Here is a 17,326-nt window from a genome sequence, read left to right as displayed (position 1 = left end):
TCACCCTCTATTCTAGCCCTCCCAGCATAGATCACACATGCTTGCACACGCACACACACACACACACACACACACACACACACACACACACATACGGGTCTATGTGGTATGGCGGGACTATACTACGTCAATCCGCCCGGTGGTGGTTTAAGTGGACTACCCTTTTGAAAGGACTTAGAGCCAAGGGAGCGAGGTTAAAGTGTTCGAAAAAATCTGAAAAAAATTTGGGTCACTTCAGACCTCATACACTCCCTATAGAAGTCTAGATACACTGATACACACCAACCAGACTCTATTGTGTTTTCTGGAGACATTGTCCACTTGACAACAATGTGTTTTATGAGGTCCAAAAAAAGCAATATTGGGTCTTTAAAGGGACAATGATGTAATATGTAAATAGCTCATCATTACCATGAATACACATCTGACAGGACACAGGATTACTGGAACATCATTTTATTAGTGTTCTTGGATCTGAACATTAATTTTAACCATAAATAAAAAAAGAAATCTATGGACAAAAATGCCCACGCTTCCCACAGAAATATAAAAATATAGAAAACAGAAAAATTAAAAACATTTAAAATGAATTTTAATAGTTTAAAGGTAAATATTAAGGGGAGAAAATATGCATTTATAATTTTTTATTTTAAATATAACCCGTCAAAAAAAACCCTAAATAAATTAAATGTAAAAATTATGAAATACAAACTACTTCTGTATTTAACAAGAACTTTTTTTTCTTTAAACAGAACATCAGTGTTAACAACAATTGGCAATCTGACCAAGATGTAAAACCACAGCTCTCTAAACAGTTATTTTAGTTCATTTTTTTCTGCCTTTTTGCAGTTAATCCTCTGTTTCTTACAAAATCTCTTATGTTTTGAACTGTTCTTCCTGCCAACACCGGATCTTCTACCAATTTGCAATGACTGCATTCATTTTTGGTGGCTAGTTTCCCTTCGTTTATGTGGTCTTTCAAATGCCTCATCACTGCAGCAACCTCAGCCTTGGACCACATGTTTTTGGGAGCTCTTCGGGAATTGTGGGATTGAGCAGCATTTTTCTCTGGAAGATATATAAAGTAGTAGTAGTTAAAACAAACAAAAAACCAAACAAAAAAAACAAAAAACATTTGCTTGTTAAAAGAATGGATGCTACCCTGTACTAACTTCTGAAATGTGTTGCTACCATCAATATCAAAACGAGCTAAAATTCTGTTTGAAAATTTATCAAATTTCTAAAATGAGACAACATTTAGTGTTCCGCTGTGAATAAAAGACTGAATAAAAAGTTGAATAAAAGTCTCTTGATGCATGCTCAATCATCCAGGTAAGTAAATCCCAAAACGTTGATTCTGTTAATCTGGACGTAGCGTTTTCAGTGGGAGAAACATTTTGTCACTCATCCAAGTGACTTTTTGCCACCACTCTGCAGTTTGCCATATGTTGCAAAGTGATGAAACAATAATAAGCTTCGAGAACCAACTGCACCCCTTACCTTCAGAGGGAGCAGCAGTCTCACTTGCTGCAGGCATTGTGAGTAGTCCTTCATCTGCTGATTACACAATTTGATTAAGTTTTAATATTTGTAACAAACATTTTATCCACAGAAACCAAGCTAGTGGTAACTTACCACAATCTACAGTGTCTTGGGGCTGCGCTGTGTTTGTGGAATCAGCTACTGCATGTACAGGCTCACTGGTGCCACACGCCGACATTGTGAGTGATGTGTCATCATCATCTGATTCACTCTCACTGTCCTTTGTTTCAGCATCACTTAATGCAATTTCATCTGAGAAATTGTGGGGGAAAAAAACCCAAAAAAACCAAACACATACAACCCCCCCAAAAACCTCACATTAACAACGAGATATGACAAAAAACAGAGCAAATACTGGAAATTATAGTACATAGTTTTACTATTTAAGGCCTGCTGCTGGGTTGTTGCCCTCCTATGGCCTACTCCACATCCAGGTAGCACCTCCATGCTCTGGACACTACACTAACAGACACAGCAAACCTTCTTGCCACAGCTCACATTGATGTGCTACGCTAGATGAGCTGCACTACCTGAGCCACTTGTGTGGGTTGTAGACTGTCTCATGCTACCACTAAAATGAAATCACCACCAGCATTCAAAAGTGACCATAACATCAGCCAGAAAGAATAAGTGCTGAGAAGTGGTCTGTGGTCACCACCTGCAGAACCAGTCCTTTATTATGGTGAATTGACTATAATTTCCACTTGTTGTCTACTCTATTTGCAAAACAGCATGTGAAACTGGTTGTCAGTGTTACTTCCTAAGTGAACAGTTTGATATAACAGAAGTGTGACTGACTTGGAGTAACATCGCATCGTTTAAGTGTTCCCTTTATTATTTTGAGCAGTTTATGTTATGGAATGGGGAATTGAGGACAATCCCAAGTATACCATTTTTACAAGGTCCTGCACCAATGAGGTAATACTACATTTCTTTAATTAGACGTGACCACCCATTAATTAAAAAGGGAGCAGTGTTCATTTCAGCTAGTCTTAACTTGTTGAACTCCATTAATGCTTTTTACTATATAATGTACCTATTCACTAAATGTCTCACCTTTGCACTTATAGCCAAGCCACTTGAGGGAGGAAACCAGTCCCACACACTGAATGCACTTGTCCAAAGATGATATTGTTGTGCACACCAGACGATGATTGTGACACTGTTAGCAAAATATTGCAACATTTATTTGTTTTGGACAGTTGGAAAGGTGAGGTGTTTTCAATTCAGTTGCAGATATCAACTAATAAACTTCATCCATGTAAATCACATCACACCCAGGTGACTGCCAAACACACACACACACACAGCATCCATAAGGAATGATGATAGATTAAATTATTAGTTCATTAAGTGGTACACTGGATTATATTTACCCTTTCAGGCTCTGGATGTTTCAGGTCCAGATCATTGTTTGGAAAGCTGTTTGGTTGCGGCTTTAGGCAGCTCACAGTCTTCTGAATCTGGCTGGTCTCAGTCTTCGTGTGTAACAGATAGAGAATGAAGACAAAAGAACAGTAATCTGACAGTTACTAAAAATGCATCACTCAAGAGGATGAATAGACCATTTCACTATTGGCAAATAGCGTAAGGTACACATCGTGCATGAGAAACATTCATTAAAATCTGTCCTAGGTCAATGTTACCTCTTCAAAATCTTGCACTGAAGAAGAATGCATGGCTTCTGAGTCTTGCTGAGGCATTTCTTCATCAAGATCCTGCAACAAAGAAAAGATGGCACAAAGATTAGACCAAGTGCTCTTCTTGCAACTGTACTGGGCAGGCCTGTGCTTCTGTTTTTAATTTGCATGTGTGTGTGTGGGGGGGGGCCTTTCCACTCAAGAAATGTTTTCTTCTGAAAAAAATACTGGCTACAATAGTTAACAACTGATTCCTTTGCAATCATCCATCCTCTTCCACTTATCCTTATCAGGATTGTGGGGTAGCAGTTTTGGGGCCTATACCAGCTACCATAGGGCAGTACAACCTGGACAGATCACCAGTCTAACATGGAAGGACAAGCATTTGCATTCACACCAAAGGGCAGTTTTGAATCACCAGTTAACCTAACCCCATAAGCTACATCTTTGGACTGTGGGAAGAAGCCAGAGTACACAGCCAGAGAGAGCCCATGCACTAAAGCAGTAAAAAGTGCCTAAAACAACTTAAGAAGTTGTATAGTACTATCTATCTTAATGTTCAAGCCTGAGTTTCAAAAAATTTCAACATAGAAACAAAGCACATGCAGTCAGTTCTGCATGCTGTAGGTCAAACTGTCAAGACATACGAGAAGACCCCTCCTAAAACCAGAGTGATGTCACCATGAAGCAAACTTTGACGGAGTCCCCCAATAACAGTGTGGTCCTCCTAAGTCACATTTGGGTGGTTAACACACACACACACACACACACTCAGATGTTATCCAGACTTGCACTTTGAAACAATGAAAAGGACCTACAAGCCACGGTCCATGTAAATCACATCACACCCAGGTGACTGCCAAACACACACACACACAGCATCCATAAAGAATGATGATAGATTAAATTATTAGTTCATTAAGTGGTACACTGGATTATATTTACCCTTTCAGGCTCTGGATGTTTCAGGTCCAGATCATTGTTTGGAAAGCTGTTTGGTTGCGGCTTTAGGCAGCTCACAGTCTTCTGAATCTGGCTGGTCTCAGTCTTCGTGTGTAACAGATAGAGAATGAAGACAAAAGAACAGTAATCTGACAGTTACTAAAAATGCATCACTCAAGAGGATGAATAGACCATTTCACTATTGGCAAATAGCGTAAGGTACACATCGTGCATGAGAAACATTCATTAAAATCTGTCCTAGGTCAATGTTACCTCTTCAAAATCTTGCACTGAAGAAGAATGCATGGCTTCTGAGTCTTGCTGAGGCATTTCTTCATCAAGATCCTGCAACAAAGAAAAGATGGCACAAAGATTAGACCAAGTGCTCTTCTTGCAACTGTACTGGGCAGGCCTGTGCTTCTGTTTTTAATTTGCATGTGTGTGTGTGGGGGGGGGCCTTTCCACTCAAGAAATGTTTTCTTCTGAAAAAAATACTGGCTACAATAGTTAACAACTGATTCCTTTGCAATCATCCATCCTCTTCCACTTATCCTTATCAGGATTGTGGGGTAGCAGTTTTGGGGCCTATACCAGCTACCATAGGGCAGTACAACCTGGACAGATCACCAGTCTAACATGGAAGGACAAGCATTTGCATTCACACCAAAGGGCAGTTTTGAATCACCAGTTAACCTAACCCCATAAGCTACATCTTTGGACTGTGGGAAGAAGCCAGAGTACACAGCCAGAGAGAGCCCATGCACTAAAGCAGTAAAAAGTGCCTAAAACAACTTAAGAAGTTGTATAGTACTATCTATCTTAATGTTCAAGCCTGAGTTTCAAAAAATTTCAACATAGAAACAAAGCACATGCAGTCAGTTCTGCATGCTGTAGGTCAAACTGTCAAGACATACGAGAAGACCCCTCCTAAAACCAGAGTGATGTCACCATGAAGCAAACTTTGACGGAGTCCCCCAATAACAGTGTGGTCCTCCTAAGTCACATTTGGGTGGTTAACACACACACACACACACACACACTCAGATGTTATCCAGACTTGCACTTTGAAACAATGAAAAGGACCCACAAGCCACGGTCCATGTAAATCACATCACACCCAGGTGACTGCCAAACACACACACACACAGCATCCATAAAGAATGATGATAGATTAAATTATTAGTTCATTAAGTGGTACACTGGATTATATTTACCCTTTCAGGCTCTGGATGTTTCAGGTCCAGATCATTGTTTGGAAAGCTGTTTGGTTGCGGCTTTAGGCAGCTCACAGTCTTCTGAATCTGGCTGGTCTCAGTCTTCGTGTGTAACAGATAGAGAATGAAGACAAAAGAACAGTAATCTGACAGTTACTAAAAATGCATCACTCAAGAGGATGAATAGACCATTTCACTATTGGCAAATAGCGTAAGGTACACATCGTGCATGAGAAACATTCATTAAAATCTGTCCTAGGTCAATGTTACCTCTTCAAAATCTTGCACTGAAGAAGAATGCATGGCTTCTGAGTCTTGCTGAGGCATTTCTTCATCAAGATCCTGCAACAAAGAAAAGATGGCACAAAGATTAGACCAAGTGCTCTTCTTGCAACTGTACTGGGCAGGCCTGTGCTTCTGTTTTTAATTTGCATGTGTGTGTGTGGGGGGGGGCCTTTCCACTCAAGAAATGTTTTCTTCTGAAAAAAATACTGGCTACAATAGTTAACAACTGATTCCTTTGCAATCATCCATCCTCTTCCACTTATCCTTATCAGGATTGTGGGGTAGCAGTTTTGGGGCCTATACCAGCTACCATAGGGCAGTACAACCTGGACAGATCACCAGTCTAACATGGAAGGACAAGCATTTGCATTCACACCAAAGGGCAGTTTTGAATCACCAGTTAACCTAACCCCATAAGCTACATCTTTGGACTGTGGGAAGAAGCCAGAGTACACAGCCAGAGAGAGCCCATGCACTAAAGCAGTAAAAAGTGCCTAAAACAACTTAAGAAGTTGTATAGTACTATCTATCTTAATGTTCAAGCCTGAGTTTCAAAAAATTTCAACATAGAAACAAAGCACATGCAGTCAGTTCTGCATGCTGTAGGTCAAACTGTCAAGACATACGAGAAGACCCCTCCTAAAACCAGAGTGATGTCACCATGAAGCAAACTTTGACGGAGTCCCCCAATAACAGTGTGGTCCTCCTAAGTCACATTTGGGTGGTTAACACACACACACACACACACACACACACTCAGATGTTATCCAGACTTGCACTTTGAAACAATGAAAAGGACCTACAAGCCACGGTCCATGTAAATCACATCACACCCAGGTGACTGCCAAACACACACACACACAGCATCCATAAAGAATGATGATAGATTAAATTATTAGTTCATTAAGTGGTACACTGGATTATATTTACCCTTTCAGGCTCTGGATGTTTCAGGTCCAGATCATTGTTTGGAAAGCTGTTTGGTTGCGGCTTTAGGCAGCTCACAGTCTTCTGAATCTGGCTGGTCTCAGTCTTCGTGTGTAACAGATAGAGAATGAAGACAAAAGAACAGTAATCTGACAGTTACTAAAAATGCATCACTCAAGAGGATGAATAGACCATTTCACTATTGGCAAATAGCGTAAGGTACACATCGTGCATGAGAAACATTCATTAAAATCTGTCCTAGGTCAATGTTACCTCTTCAAAATCTTGCACTGAAGAAGAATGCATGGCTTCTGAGTCTTGCTGAGGCATTTCTTCATCAAGATCCTGCAACAAAGAAAAGATGGCACAAAGATTAGACCAAGTGCTCTTCTTGCAACTGTACTGGGCAGGCCTGTGCTTCTGTTTTTAATTTGCATGTGTGTGTGTGTGGGGGGGGCCTTTCCACTCAAGAAATGTTTTCTTCTGAAAAAAATACTGGCTACAATAGTTAACAACTGATTCCTTTGCAATCATCCATCCTCTTCCACTTATCCTTATCAGGATTGTGGGGTAGCAGTTTTGGGGCCTATACCAGCTACCATAGGGCAGTACAACCTGGACAGATCACCAGTCTAACATGGAAGGACAAGCATTTGCATTCACACCAAAGGGCAGTTTTGAATCACCAGTTAACCTAACCCCATAAGCTACATCTTTGGACTGTGGGAAGAAGCCAGAGTACACAGCCAGAGAGAGCCCATGCACTAAAGCAGTAAAAAGTGCCTAAAACAACTTAAGAAGTTGTATAGTACTATCTATCTTAATGTTCAAGCCTGAGTTTCAAAAAATTTCAACATAGAAACAAAGCACATGCAGTCAGTTCTGCATGCTGTAGGTCAAACTGTCAAGACATACGAGAAGACCCCTCCTAAAACCAGAGTGATGTCACCATGAAGCAAACTTTGACGGAGTCCCCCAATAACAGTGTGGTCCTCCTAAGTCACATTTGGGTGGTTAACACACACACACACACACACACACTCAGATGTTATCCAGACTTGCACTTTGAAACAATGAAAAGGACCCACAAGCCACGGTCCATGTAAATCACATCACACCCAGGTGACTGCCAAACACACACACACACAGCATCCATAAAGAATGATGATAGATTAAATTATTAGTTCATTAAGTGGTACACTGGATTATATTTACCCTTTCAGGCTCTGGATGTTTCAGGTCCAGATCATTGTTTGGAAAGCTGTTTGGTTGCGGCTTTAGGCAGCTCACAGTCTTCTGAATCTGGCTGGTCTCAGTCTTCGTGTGTAACAGATAGAGAATGAAGACAAAAGAACAGTAATCTGACAGTTACTAAAAATGCATCACTCAAGAGGATGAATAGACCATTTCACTATTGGCAAATAGCGTAAGGTACACATCGTGCATGAGAAACATTCATTAAAATCTGTCCTAGGTCAATGTTACCTCTTCAAAATCTTGCACTGAAGAAGAATGCATGGCTTCTGAGTCTTGCTGAGGCATTTCTTCATCAAGATCCTGCAACAAAGAAAAGATGGCACAAAGATTAGACCAAGTGCTCTTCTTGCAACTGTACTGGGCAGGCCTGTGCTTCTGTTTTTAATTTGCATGTGTGTGTGTGGGGGGGGGCCTTTCCACTCAAGAAATGTTTTCTTCTGAAAAAAATACTGGCTACAATAGTTAACAACTGATTCCTTTGCAATCATCCATCCTCTTCCACTTATCCTTATCAGGATTGTGGGGTAGCAGTTTTGGGGCCTATACCAGCTACCATAGGGCAGTACAACCTGGACAGATCACCAGTCTAACATGGAAGGACAAGCATTTGCATTCACACCAAAGGGCAGTTTTGAATCACCAGTTAACCTAACCCCATAAGCTACATCTTTGGACTGTGGGAAGAAGCCAGAGTACACAGCCAGAGAGAGCCCATGCACTAAAGCAGTAAAAAGTGCCTAAAACAACTTAAGAAGTTGTATAGTACTATCTATCTTAATGTTCAAGCCTGAGTTTCAAAAAATTTCAACATAGAAACAAAGCACATGCAGTCAGTTCTGCATGCTGTAGGTCAAACTGTCAAGACATACGAGAAGACCCCTCCTAAAACCAGAGTGATGTCACCATGAAGCAAACTTTGACGGAGTCCCCCAATAACAGTGTGGTCCTCCTAAGTCACATTTGGGTGGTTAACACACACACACACACACACTCAGATGTTATCCAGACTTGCACTTTGAAACAATGAAAAGGACCTACAAGCCACGGTCCATGTAAATCACATCACACCCAGGTGACTGCCAAACACACACACACACAGCATCCATAAAGAATGATGATAGATTAAATTATTAGTTCATTAAGTGGTACACTGGATTATATTTACCCTTTCAGGCTCTGGATGTTTCAGGTCCAGATCATTGTTTGGAAAGCTGTTTGGTTGCGGCTTTAGGCAGCTCACAGTCTTCTGAATCTGGCTGGTCTCAGTCTTCGTGTGTAACAGATAGAGAATGAAGACAAAAGAACAGTAATCTGACAGTTACTAAAAATGCATCACTCAAGAGGATGAATAGACCATTTCACTATTGGCAAATAGCGTAAGGTACACATCGTGCATGAGAAACATTCATTAAAATCTGTCCTAGGTCAATGTTACCTCTTCAAAATCTTGCACTGAAGAAGAATGCATGGCTTCTGAGTCTTGCTGAGGCATTTCTTCATCAAGATCCTGCAACAAAGAAAAGATGGCACAAAGATTAGACCAAGTGCTCTTCTTGCAACTGTACTGGGCAGGCCTGTGCTTCTGTTTTTAATTTGCATGTGTGTGTGTGTGGGGGGGCCTTTCCACTCAAGAAATGTTTTCTTCTGAAAAAAATACTGGCTACAATAGTTAACAACTGATTCCTTTGCAATCATCCATCCTCTTCCACTTATCCTTATCAGGATTGTGGGGTAGCAGTTTTGGGGCCTATACCAGCTACCATAGGGCAGTACAACCTGGACAGATCACCAGTCTAACATGGAAGGACAAGCATTTGCATTCACACCAAAGGGCAGTTTTGAATCACCAGTTAACCTAACCCCATAAGCTACATCTTTGGACTGTGGGAAGAAGCCAGAGTACACAGCCAGAGAGAGCCCATGCACTAAAGCAGTAAAAAGTGCCTAAAACAACTTAAGAAGTTGTATAGTACTATCTATCTTAATGTTCAAGCCTGAGTTTCAAAAAATTTCAACATAGAAACAAAGCACATGCAGTCAGTTCTGCATGCTGTAGGTCAAACTGTCAAGACATACGAGAAGACCCCTCCTAAAACCAGAGTGATGTCACCATGAAGCAAACTTTGACGGAGTCCCCCAATAACAGTGTGGTCCTCCTAAGTCACATTTGGGTGGTTAACACACACACACACACACTCAGATGTTATCCAGACTTGCACTTTGAAACAATGAAAAGGACCTACAAGCCACGGTCCATGTAAATCACATCACACCCAGGTGACTGCCAAACACACACACACACAGCATCCATAAAGAATGATGATAGATTAAATTATTAGTTCATTAAGTGGTACACTGGATTATATTTACCCTTTCAGGCTCTGGATGTTTCAGGTCCAGATCATTGTTTGGAAAGCTGTTTGGTTGCGGCTTTAGGCAGCTCACAGTCTTCTGAATCTGGCTGGTCTCAGTCTTCGTGTGTAACAGATAGAGAATGAAGACAAAAGAACAGTAATCTGACAGTTACTAAAAATGCATCACTCAAGAGGATGAATAGACCATTTCACTATTGGCAAATAGCGTAAGGTACACATCGTGCATGAGAAACATTCATTAAAATCTGTCCTAGGTCAATGTTACCTCTTCAAAATCTTGCACTGAAGAAGAATGCATGGCTTCTGAGTCTTGCTGAGGCATTTCTTCATCAAGATCCTGCAACAAAGAAAAGATGGCACAAAGATTAGACCAAGTGCTCTTCTTGCAACTGTACTGGGCAGGCCTGTGCTTCTGTTTTTAATTTGCATGTGTGTGTGTGTGGGGGGGCCTTTCCACTCAAGAAATGTTTTCTTCTGAAAAAAATACTGGCTACAATAGTTAACAACTGATTCCTTTGCAATCATCCATCCTCTTCCACTTATCCTTATCAGGATTGTGGGGTAGCAGTTTTGGGGCCTATACCAGCTACCATAGGGCAGTACAACCTGGACAGATCACCAGTCTAACATGGAAGGACAAGCATTTGCATTCACACCAAAGGGCAGTTTTGAATCACCAGTTAACCTAACCCCATAAGCTACATCTTTGGACTGTGGGAAGAAGCCAGAGTACACAGCCAGAGAGAGCCCATGCACTAAAGCAGTAAAAAGTGCCTAAAACAACTTAAGAAGTTGTATAGTACTATCTATCTTAATGTTCAAGCCTGAGTTTCAAAAAATTTCAACATAGAAACAAAGCACATGCAGTCAGTTCTGCATGCTGTAGGTCAAACTGTCAAGACATACGAGAAGACCCCTCCTAAAACCAGAGTGATGTCACCATGAAGCAAACTTTGACGGAGTCCCCCAATAACAGTGTGGTCCTCCTAAGTCACATTTGGGTGGTTAACACACACACACACACACTCAGATGTTATCCAGACTTGCACTTTGAAACAATGAAAAGGACCTACAAGCCACGGTCCATGTAAATCACATCACACCCAGGTGACTGCCAAACACACACACACACAGCATCCATAAAGAATGATGATAGATTAAATTATTAGTTCATTAAGTGGTACACTGGATTATATTTACCCTTTCAGGCTCTGGATGTTTCAGGTCCAGATCATTGTTTGGAAAGCTGTTTGGTTGCGGCTTTAGGCAGCTCACAGTCTTCTGAATCTGGCTGGTCTCAGTCTTCGTGTGTAACAGATAGAGAATGAAGACAAAAGAACAGTAATCTGACAGTTACTAAAAATGCATCACTCAAGAGGATGAATAGACCATTTCACTATTGGCAAATAGCGTAAGGTACACATCGTGCATGAGAAACATTCATTAAAATCTGTCCTAGGTCAATGTTACCTCTTCAAAATCTTGCACTGAAGAAGAATGCATGGCTTCTGAGTCTTGCTGAGGCATTTCTTCATCAAGATCCTGCAACAAAGAAAAGATGGCACAAAGATTAGACCAAGTGCTCTTCTTGCAACTGTACTGGGCAGGCCTGTGCTTCTGTTTTTAATTTGCATGTGTGTGTGTGTGGGGGGGCCTTTCCACTCAAGAAATGTTTTCTTCTGAAAAAAATACTGGCTACAATAGTTAACAACTGATTCCTTTGCAATCATCCATCCTCTTCCACTTATCCTTATCAGGATTGTGGGGTAGCAGTTTTGGGGCCTATACCAGCTACCATAGGGCAGTACAACCTGGACAGATCACCAGTCTAACATGGAAGGACAAGCATTTGCATTCACACCAAAGGGCAGTTTTGAATCACCAGTTAACCTAACCCCATAAGCTACATCTTTGGACTGTGGGAAGAAGCCAGAGTACACAGCCAGAGAGAGCCCATGCACTAAAGCAGTAAAAAGTGCCTAAAACAACTTAAGAAGTTGTATAGTACTATCTATCTTAATGTTCAAGCCTGAGTTTCAAAAAATTTCAACATAGAAACAAAGCACATGCAGTCAGTTCTGCATGCTGTAGGTCAAACTGTCAAGACATACGAGAAGACCCCTCCTAAAACCAGAGTGATGTCACCATGAAGCAAACTTTGACGGAGTCCCCCAATAACAGTGTGGTCCTCCTAAGTCACATTTGGGTGGTTAACACACACACACACACACTCAGATGTTATCCAGACTTGCACTTTGAAACAATGAAAAGGACCTACAAGCCACGGTCCATGTAAATCACATCACACCCAGGTGACTGCCAAACACACACACACACAGCATCCATAAAGAATGATGATAGATTAAATTATTAGTTCATTAAGTGGTACACTGGATTATATTTACCCTTTCAGGCTCTGGATGTTTCAGGTCCAGATCATTGTTTGGAAAGCTGTTTGGTTGCGGCTTTAGGCAGCTCACAGTCTTCTGAATCTGGCTGGTCTCAGTCTTCGTGTGTAACAGATAGAGAATGAAGACAAAAGAACAGTAATCTGACAGTTACTAAAAATGCATCACTCAAGAGGATGAATAGACCATTTCACTATTGGCAAATAGCGTAAGGTACACATCGTGCATGAGAAACATTCATTAAAATCTGTCCTAGGTCAATGTTACCTCTTCAAAATCTTGCACTGAAGAAGAATGCATGGCTTCTGAGTCTTGCTGAGGCATTTCTTCATCAAGATCCTGCAACAAAGAAAAGATGGCACAAAGATTAGACCAAGTGCTCTTCTTGCAACTGTACTGGGCAGGCCTGTGCTTCTGTTTTTAATTTGCATGTGTGTGTGTGGGGGGGGGCCTTTCCACTCAAGAAATGTTTTCTTCTGAAAAAAATACTGGCTACAATAGTTAACAACTGATTCCTTTGCAATCATCCATCCTCTTCCACTTATCCTTATCAGGATTGTGGGGTAGCAGTTTTGGGGCCTATACCAGCTACCATAGGGCAGTACAACCTGGACAGATCACCAGTCTAACATGGAAGGACAAGCATTTGCATTCACACCAAAGGGCAGTTTTGAATCACCAGTTAACCTAACCCCATAAGCTACATCTTTGGACTGTGGGAAGAAGCCAGAGTACACAGCCAGAGAGAGCCCATGCACTAAAGCAGTAAAAAGTGCCTAAAACAACTTAAGAAGTTGTATAGTACTATCTATCTTAATGTTCAAGCCTGAGTTTCAAAAAATTTCAACATAGAAACAAAGCACATGCAGTCAGTTCTGCATGCTGTAGGTCAAACTGTCAAGACATACGAGAAGACCCCTCCTAAAACCAGAGTGATGTCACCATGAAGCAAACTTTGACGGAGTCCCCCAATAACAGTGTGGTCCTCCTAAGTCACATTTGGGTGGTTAACACACACACACACACACACTCAGATGTTATCCAGACTTGCACTTTGAAACAATGAAAAGGACCTACAAGCCACGGTCCATGTAAATCACATCACACCCAGGTGACTGCCAAACACACACACACACAGCATCCATAAAGAATGATGATAGATTAAATTATTAGTTCATTAAGTGGTACACTGGATTATATTTACCCTTTCAGGCTCTGGATGTTTCAGGTCCAGATCATTGTTTGGAAAGCTGTTTGGTTGCGGCTTTAGGCAGCTCACAGTCTTCTGAATCTGGCTGGTCTCAGTCTTCGTGTGTAACAGATAGAGAATGAAGACAAAAGAACAGTAATCTGACAGTTACTAAAAATGCATCACTCAAGAGGATGAATAGACCATTTCACTATTGGCAAATAGCGTAAGGTACACATCGTGCATGAGAAACATTCATTAAAATCAGATCATTGTTTGGAAAGCTGTTTGGTTGCGGCTTTAGGCAGCTCACAGTCTTCTGAATCTGGCTGGTCTCCGTCTTCGTGTGTAACAGATAGAAAATGAATATACAGTGCATTTTTGAAGAGGCTTTTGAAACATTAAATAAACTGTATGAGAAAGATAAGTTTCAAGCTATTGTCTTTAAAATATTCACTGTCATGTATAGAGAATTTAAGGCCCTATGATTAAGAGACAAATAGTCAGTGTGATTTCTTTATTTTTTAAGCCATTGCTAAAGGAGTAAAACAATCACCTGTAGCAGCAACGAACTGTCACTAGGGCCCATTTATCTTCGAGGGACAAAATTTAAAATGAATCTAACTAAAGAGGCTACACAGCAAAATCTCCAGTGTTAAATTAACACTAGAGAGTGTCTATATGGGTCCACACAACACTGTTGAGTGTTGAATTAACACTTTTGACAGTGTTATATGTTTAAAAGTAACCTAGTCAGTTTTGAAGATTAACAAAGACTAACACTGAGCAGTGCTGATTTTCTAACACTGGAATATTTCTAACATTTTGAGTTATTTTCCAGTGTTAGAAAATCAGCACTGCTCAGTGTTAGCCATTGTTAATCTTCAAAACCGACTAGGTTACTTTTAAACATATAACACTGTCAAAAGTGTTAATTTAACACTCAACAGTGTTGTATTTAACACTCAGAGGTGTGGACCCTTATAGACACTCTCCAGTGTTAATTTAACACTGGAGATTTTGCTGTGTAGAATCACATTAAACATCAATCACTGTTAAAATTTAGAAACCGAAAGCCATTTTTTATTTCTGCATACCTGCTGATATTTTTTTAGTGCTTTTAGAGGGCTTTGATGTGGCAGCCATCACAATTGCCTGTTTTCCATTAGTACCTACCCCTGTTTTTCCAGTAGGTTATAGTACCATGTAGTTTTTCAGTAACTACTGCACCAAGGTTCCAAGTGATCCAAAGTGATCAGAAAATTTGACATAGACTGAATGCCACCAGGTGGCTGGTCAATGGTGTCACTCGATAAGTTATGAGTGCGCCTCCTTCGTGAAAATCCAAGCCATCATTTTTGAAACTCTGAAATGTTTGAAATAGCGACCAAAATTAACAGCGTGATCCCTGAATTGAACACTAAAGTATAGACTGAGCAGCAGGCATTTTGTCACCTTGACGTCCATGCTTGCTGTGGCATTTATATCACTGGATGCTCGGCTGCATTGCTATAGTTACCCCAGGCACAGTAGGTGATACTCAATTTCAGTGAAAAACTAGATGCCCTAAGTCACGTTAAGCCAATTTGAGTAGGTACAAATGTAAAAATGGCTTAGGGTATGCAATTTATCAGTTCCAAAAAGTACAATTGTAGAAATACCTTGCATCTCCAGAGCCAATCCGAGTCACCATAATTATAGTCTATTTCTTCACCTGGACTTATGTCTCTGCTTGCAAATAAGCATAGATGGGGCTTTCCATTGATATTTAATATTTTCATCTTAGCACTTGTCAACGACAACCACATCAGTCCAAGTCTGCCTAATGACCCATCTTCTTGAGATGCATCCACACTGTGGGGTTAGGCAAAAAAGTATTAGCTTAACTAGTTAGGAAGCTTTTTTTCATAAATCAAAAGCAATGTGTAATTTAATCTTAATCAAACTACACTGATATAATACGCACCACCAGAGTTTTCCATCAAACTTGAATTCAAACATGAACACCTTCAGGCTGTCATGATAAACTCTGTGTCTCCGCTCACATTCTTCTTTTGTTATGAGTTTACCTCTGTATTCCAAAAGAAAGTCTCCTTTTTGGAATGGAACAGTCGTGAAAATGCCCCGACCTGAATTGCAGAGGCATACCAAGTGAGTGACAAAAGACAGTGACAAACTCCAAATCTAATCCAAACTAAAGACCAACTTACCTTTGAAGGCATTTATGTAGTGGATATCAAGTCCCAGTTTGTCCCTTCCAGCAGAAACATGACAGACTGCATCCTCCCGTGGAGGAATGAGTCTCCTTCGCATGTTCTCCTGTACGATTGGCTGTATTACCAAAGCATATAAAGTATTACGATTATCGTCATCATTGTCATCATCATCAGTAGTAGCAGAACTAGCAGTAGTGTAGTTTACAGCATAAACACAGCTGACTTATTCATAGTGCTAATTTATGCCTTCTTTTAAAATGTTAAAGGCCTAGTACTCAAAATGGCGACATGTGACATTTCTGTAATGGCGACTGCAGAGAGTGATACAAGTACTGAGAAAGCTTAGGCATCAAAACTGTAAGAAGTTTTTTCTTCAGGCATATAAATAAATACACGACTAAATACACTTATACCCTTGCTTTTATTTTAGGGCTGTCAGCAGAATGGACAGACATTGGACAAACTGCCCGAAATTAGCTAACAGCGACATCAGGGATTTTGACTCAGACTGCGCTGGTTTAATTGTTAATCGCGTTAGTCGCGATGTCGGCATTAACACGTTTAAGCCACAATAATGCTTTAACACCGAGTAAATCCTAACACGGGTTAGCCCGCTTTATCGCGTTGACGCGGTTAGTCGTCAGCCCTATTTTATTTACTCAATGACAAACGCTGGGGCCGTTTTACTTCTTCAAAGACTCACTAACAGTCCATAAAGCATAAATTAAACCAGTTTAATATAGGCCTGTGCACCTATAATTTCATATAGTATTAAAGTCATGGTGCATTTTACATTAAAAAAGGCTTACCTTTGTGTTTTTAATCCGTCTTCGTATTGCCGTCGACATACACTTGTTAAAGGGCACGCGCGCGAAAGTTGTGGCGCCGTTTCCTGTAGGTACCGCCTATATATATAGCCTACCAATCACAATGACTTCCGGCCGTGTGTATTGAAAATGTGTATTAAATTGCAGTACCTACACACATCCACTCTAACTCGAAACGTCGCTGTGCAATACACTGGAATACACAAAAATCAGGTGAGGGGTATAGGTGGACTTTTAAGAAAATCAGAAAATCTTTTAATTATAGTTTAATAAATGAATTTACACTACAGTTTAAGCAAATACAGGTCAAAAGATAAATAATGACCTCATAAGAAGTAGAAAAAATTATTATTTAGACACTTAAAAATGCATTTACAAGTCATGTTTTAGGGGGACACATGAATACACAGCAAAAAGTCGAAATGTCCCCGGAGCCCAGGTACAGCGCAGGTCAAATGTCAATCCATACCACATAGACGCACTCACACACACACACACACACAC

General features: G+C 40.6%; 1 protein-coding gene across 2 annotated transcripts; it reads right to left on the bottom strand.

The window, feature by feature from the left end:
- Positions 1–440: 440 nt before the first annotated feature.
- LOC145430449 (uncharacterized) lies at positions 441–16,993 on the bottom strand. 2 transcript variants are annotated; one of them, XM_080305612.1, is made up of 27 exons: positions 16,805–16,993; positions 15,990–16,110; positions 15,746–15,908; positions 15,441–15,633; positions 13,795–13,896; positions 12,858–12,929; positions 12,588–12,689; positions 11,653–11,724; positions 11,383–11,484; positions 10,448–10,519; positions 10,178–10,279; positions 9,243–9,314; positions 8,973–9,074; positions 8,036–8,107; positions 7,766–7,867; positions 6,824–6,895; positions 6,554–6,655; positions 5,609–5,680; positions 5,339–5,440; positions 4,398–4,469; positions 4,128–4,229; positions 3,189–3,260; positions 2,919–3,020; positions 2,599–2,704; positions 1,636–1,794; positions 1,501–1,557; positions 441–1,068 (listed from the first exon to the last, which is right to left on the bottom strand). In XM_080305612.1, exons 1-27 carry the CDS (start codon positions 16,841–16,843, stop codon positions 821–823), a joined length of 2,754 nt encoding a protein of 917 aa, XP_080161738.1. In that variant the 5' UTR covers positions 16,844–16,993; the 3' UTR covers positions 441–820. The 2 variants fall into 2 exon arrangements, with proteins under 2 accessions (XP_080161738.1, XP_080161761.1); XM_080305635.1 differs by having other exon boundaries at positions 1,501–1,554.
- Between the last annotated feature and the right edge of the window lie 333 nt (positions 16,994–17,326).

The sequence above is a fragment of the Astatotilapia calliptera genome, chromosome 1 (genome assembly GCF_964374335.1).
Source record: "Astatotilapia calliptera chromosome 1, fAstCal68.1, whole genome shotgun sequence".
In the NCBI taxonomy this organism is placed as follows: domain Eukaryota; kingdom Metazoa; phylum Chordata; class Actinopteri; order Cichliformes; family Cichlidae; genus Astatotilapia; species Astatotilapia calliptera.
This window is presented reverse-complemented; position numbering and strand designations above follow the sequence as displayed.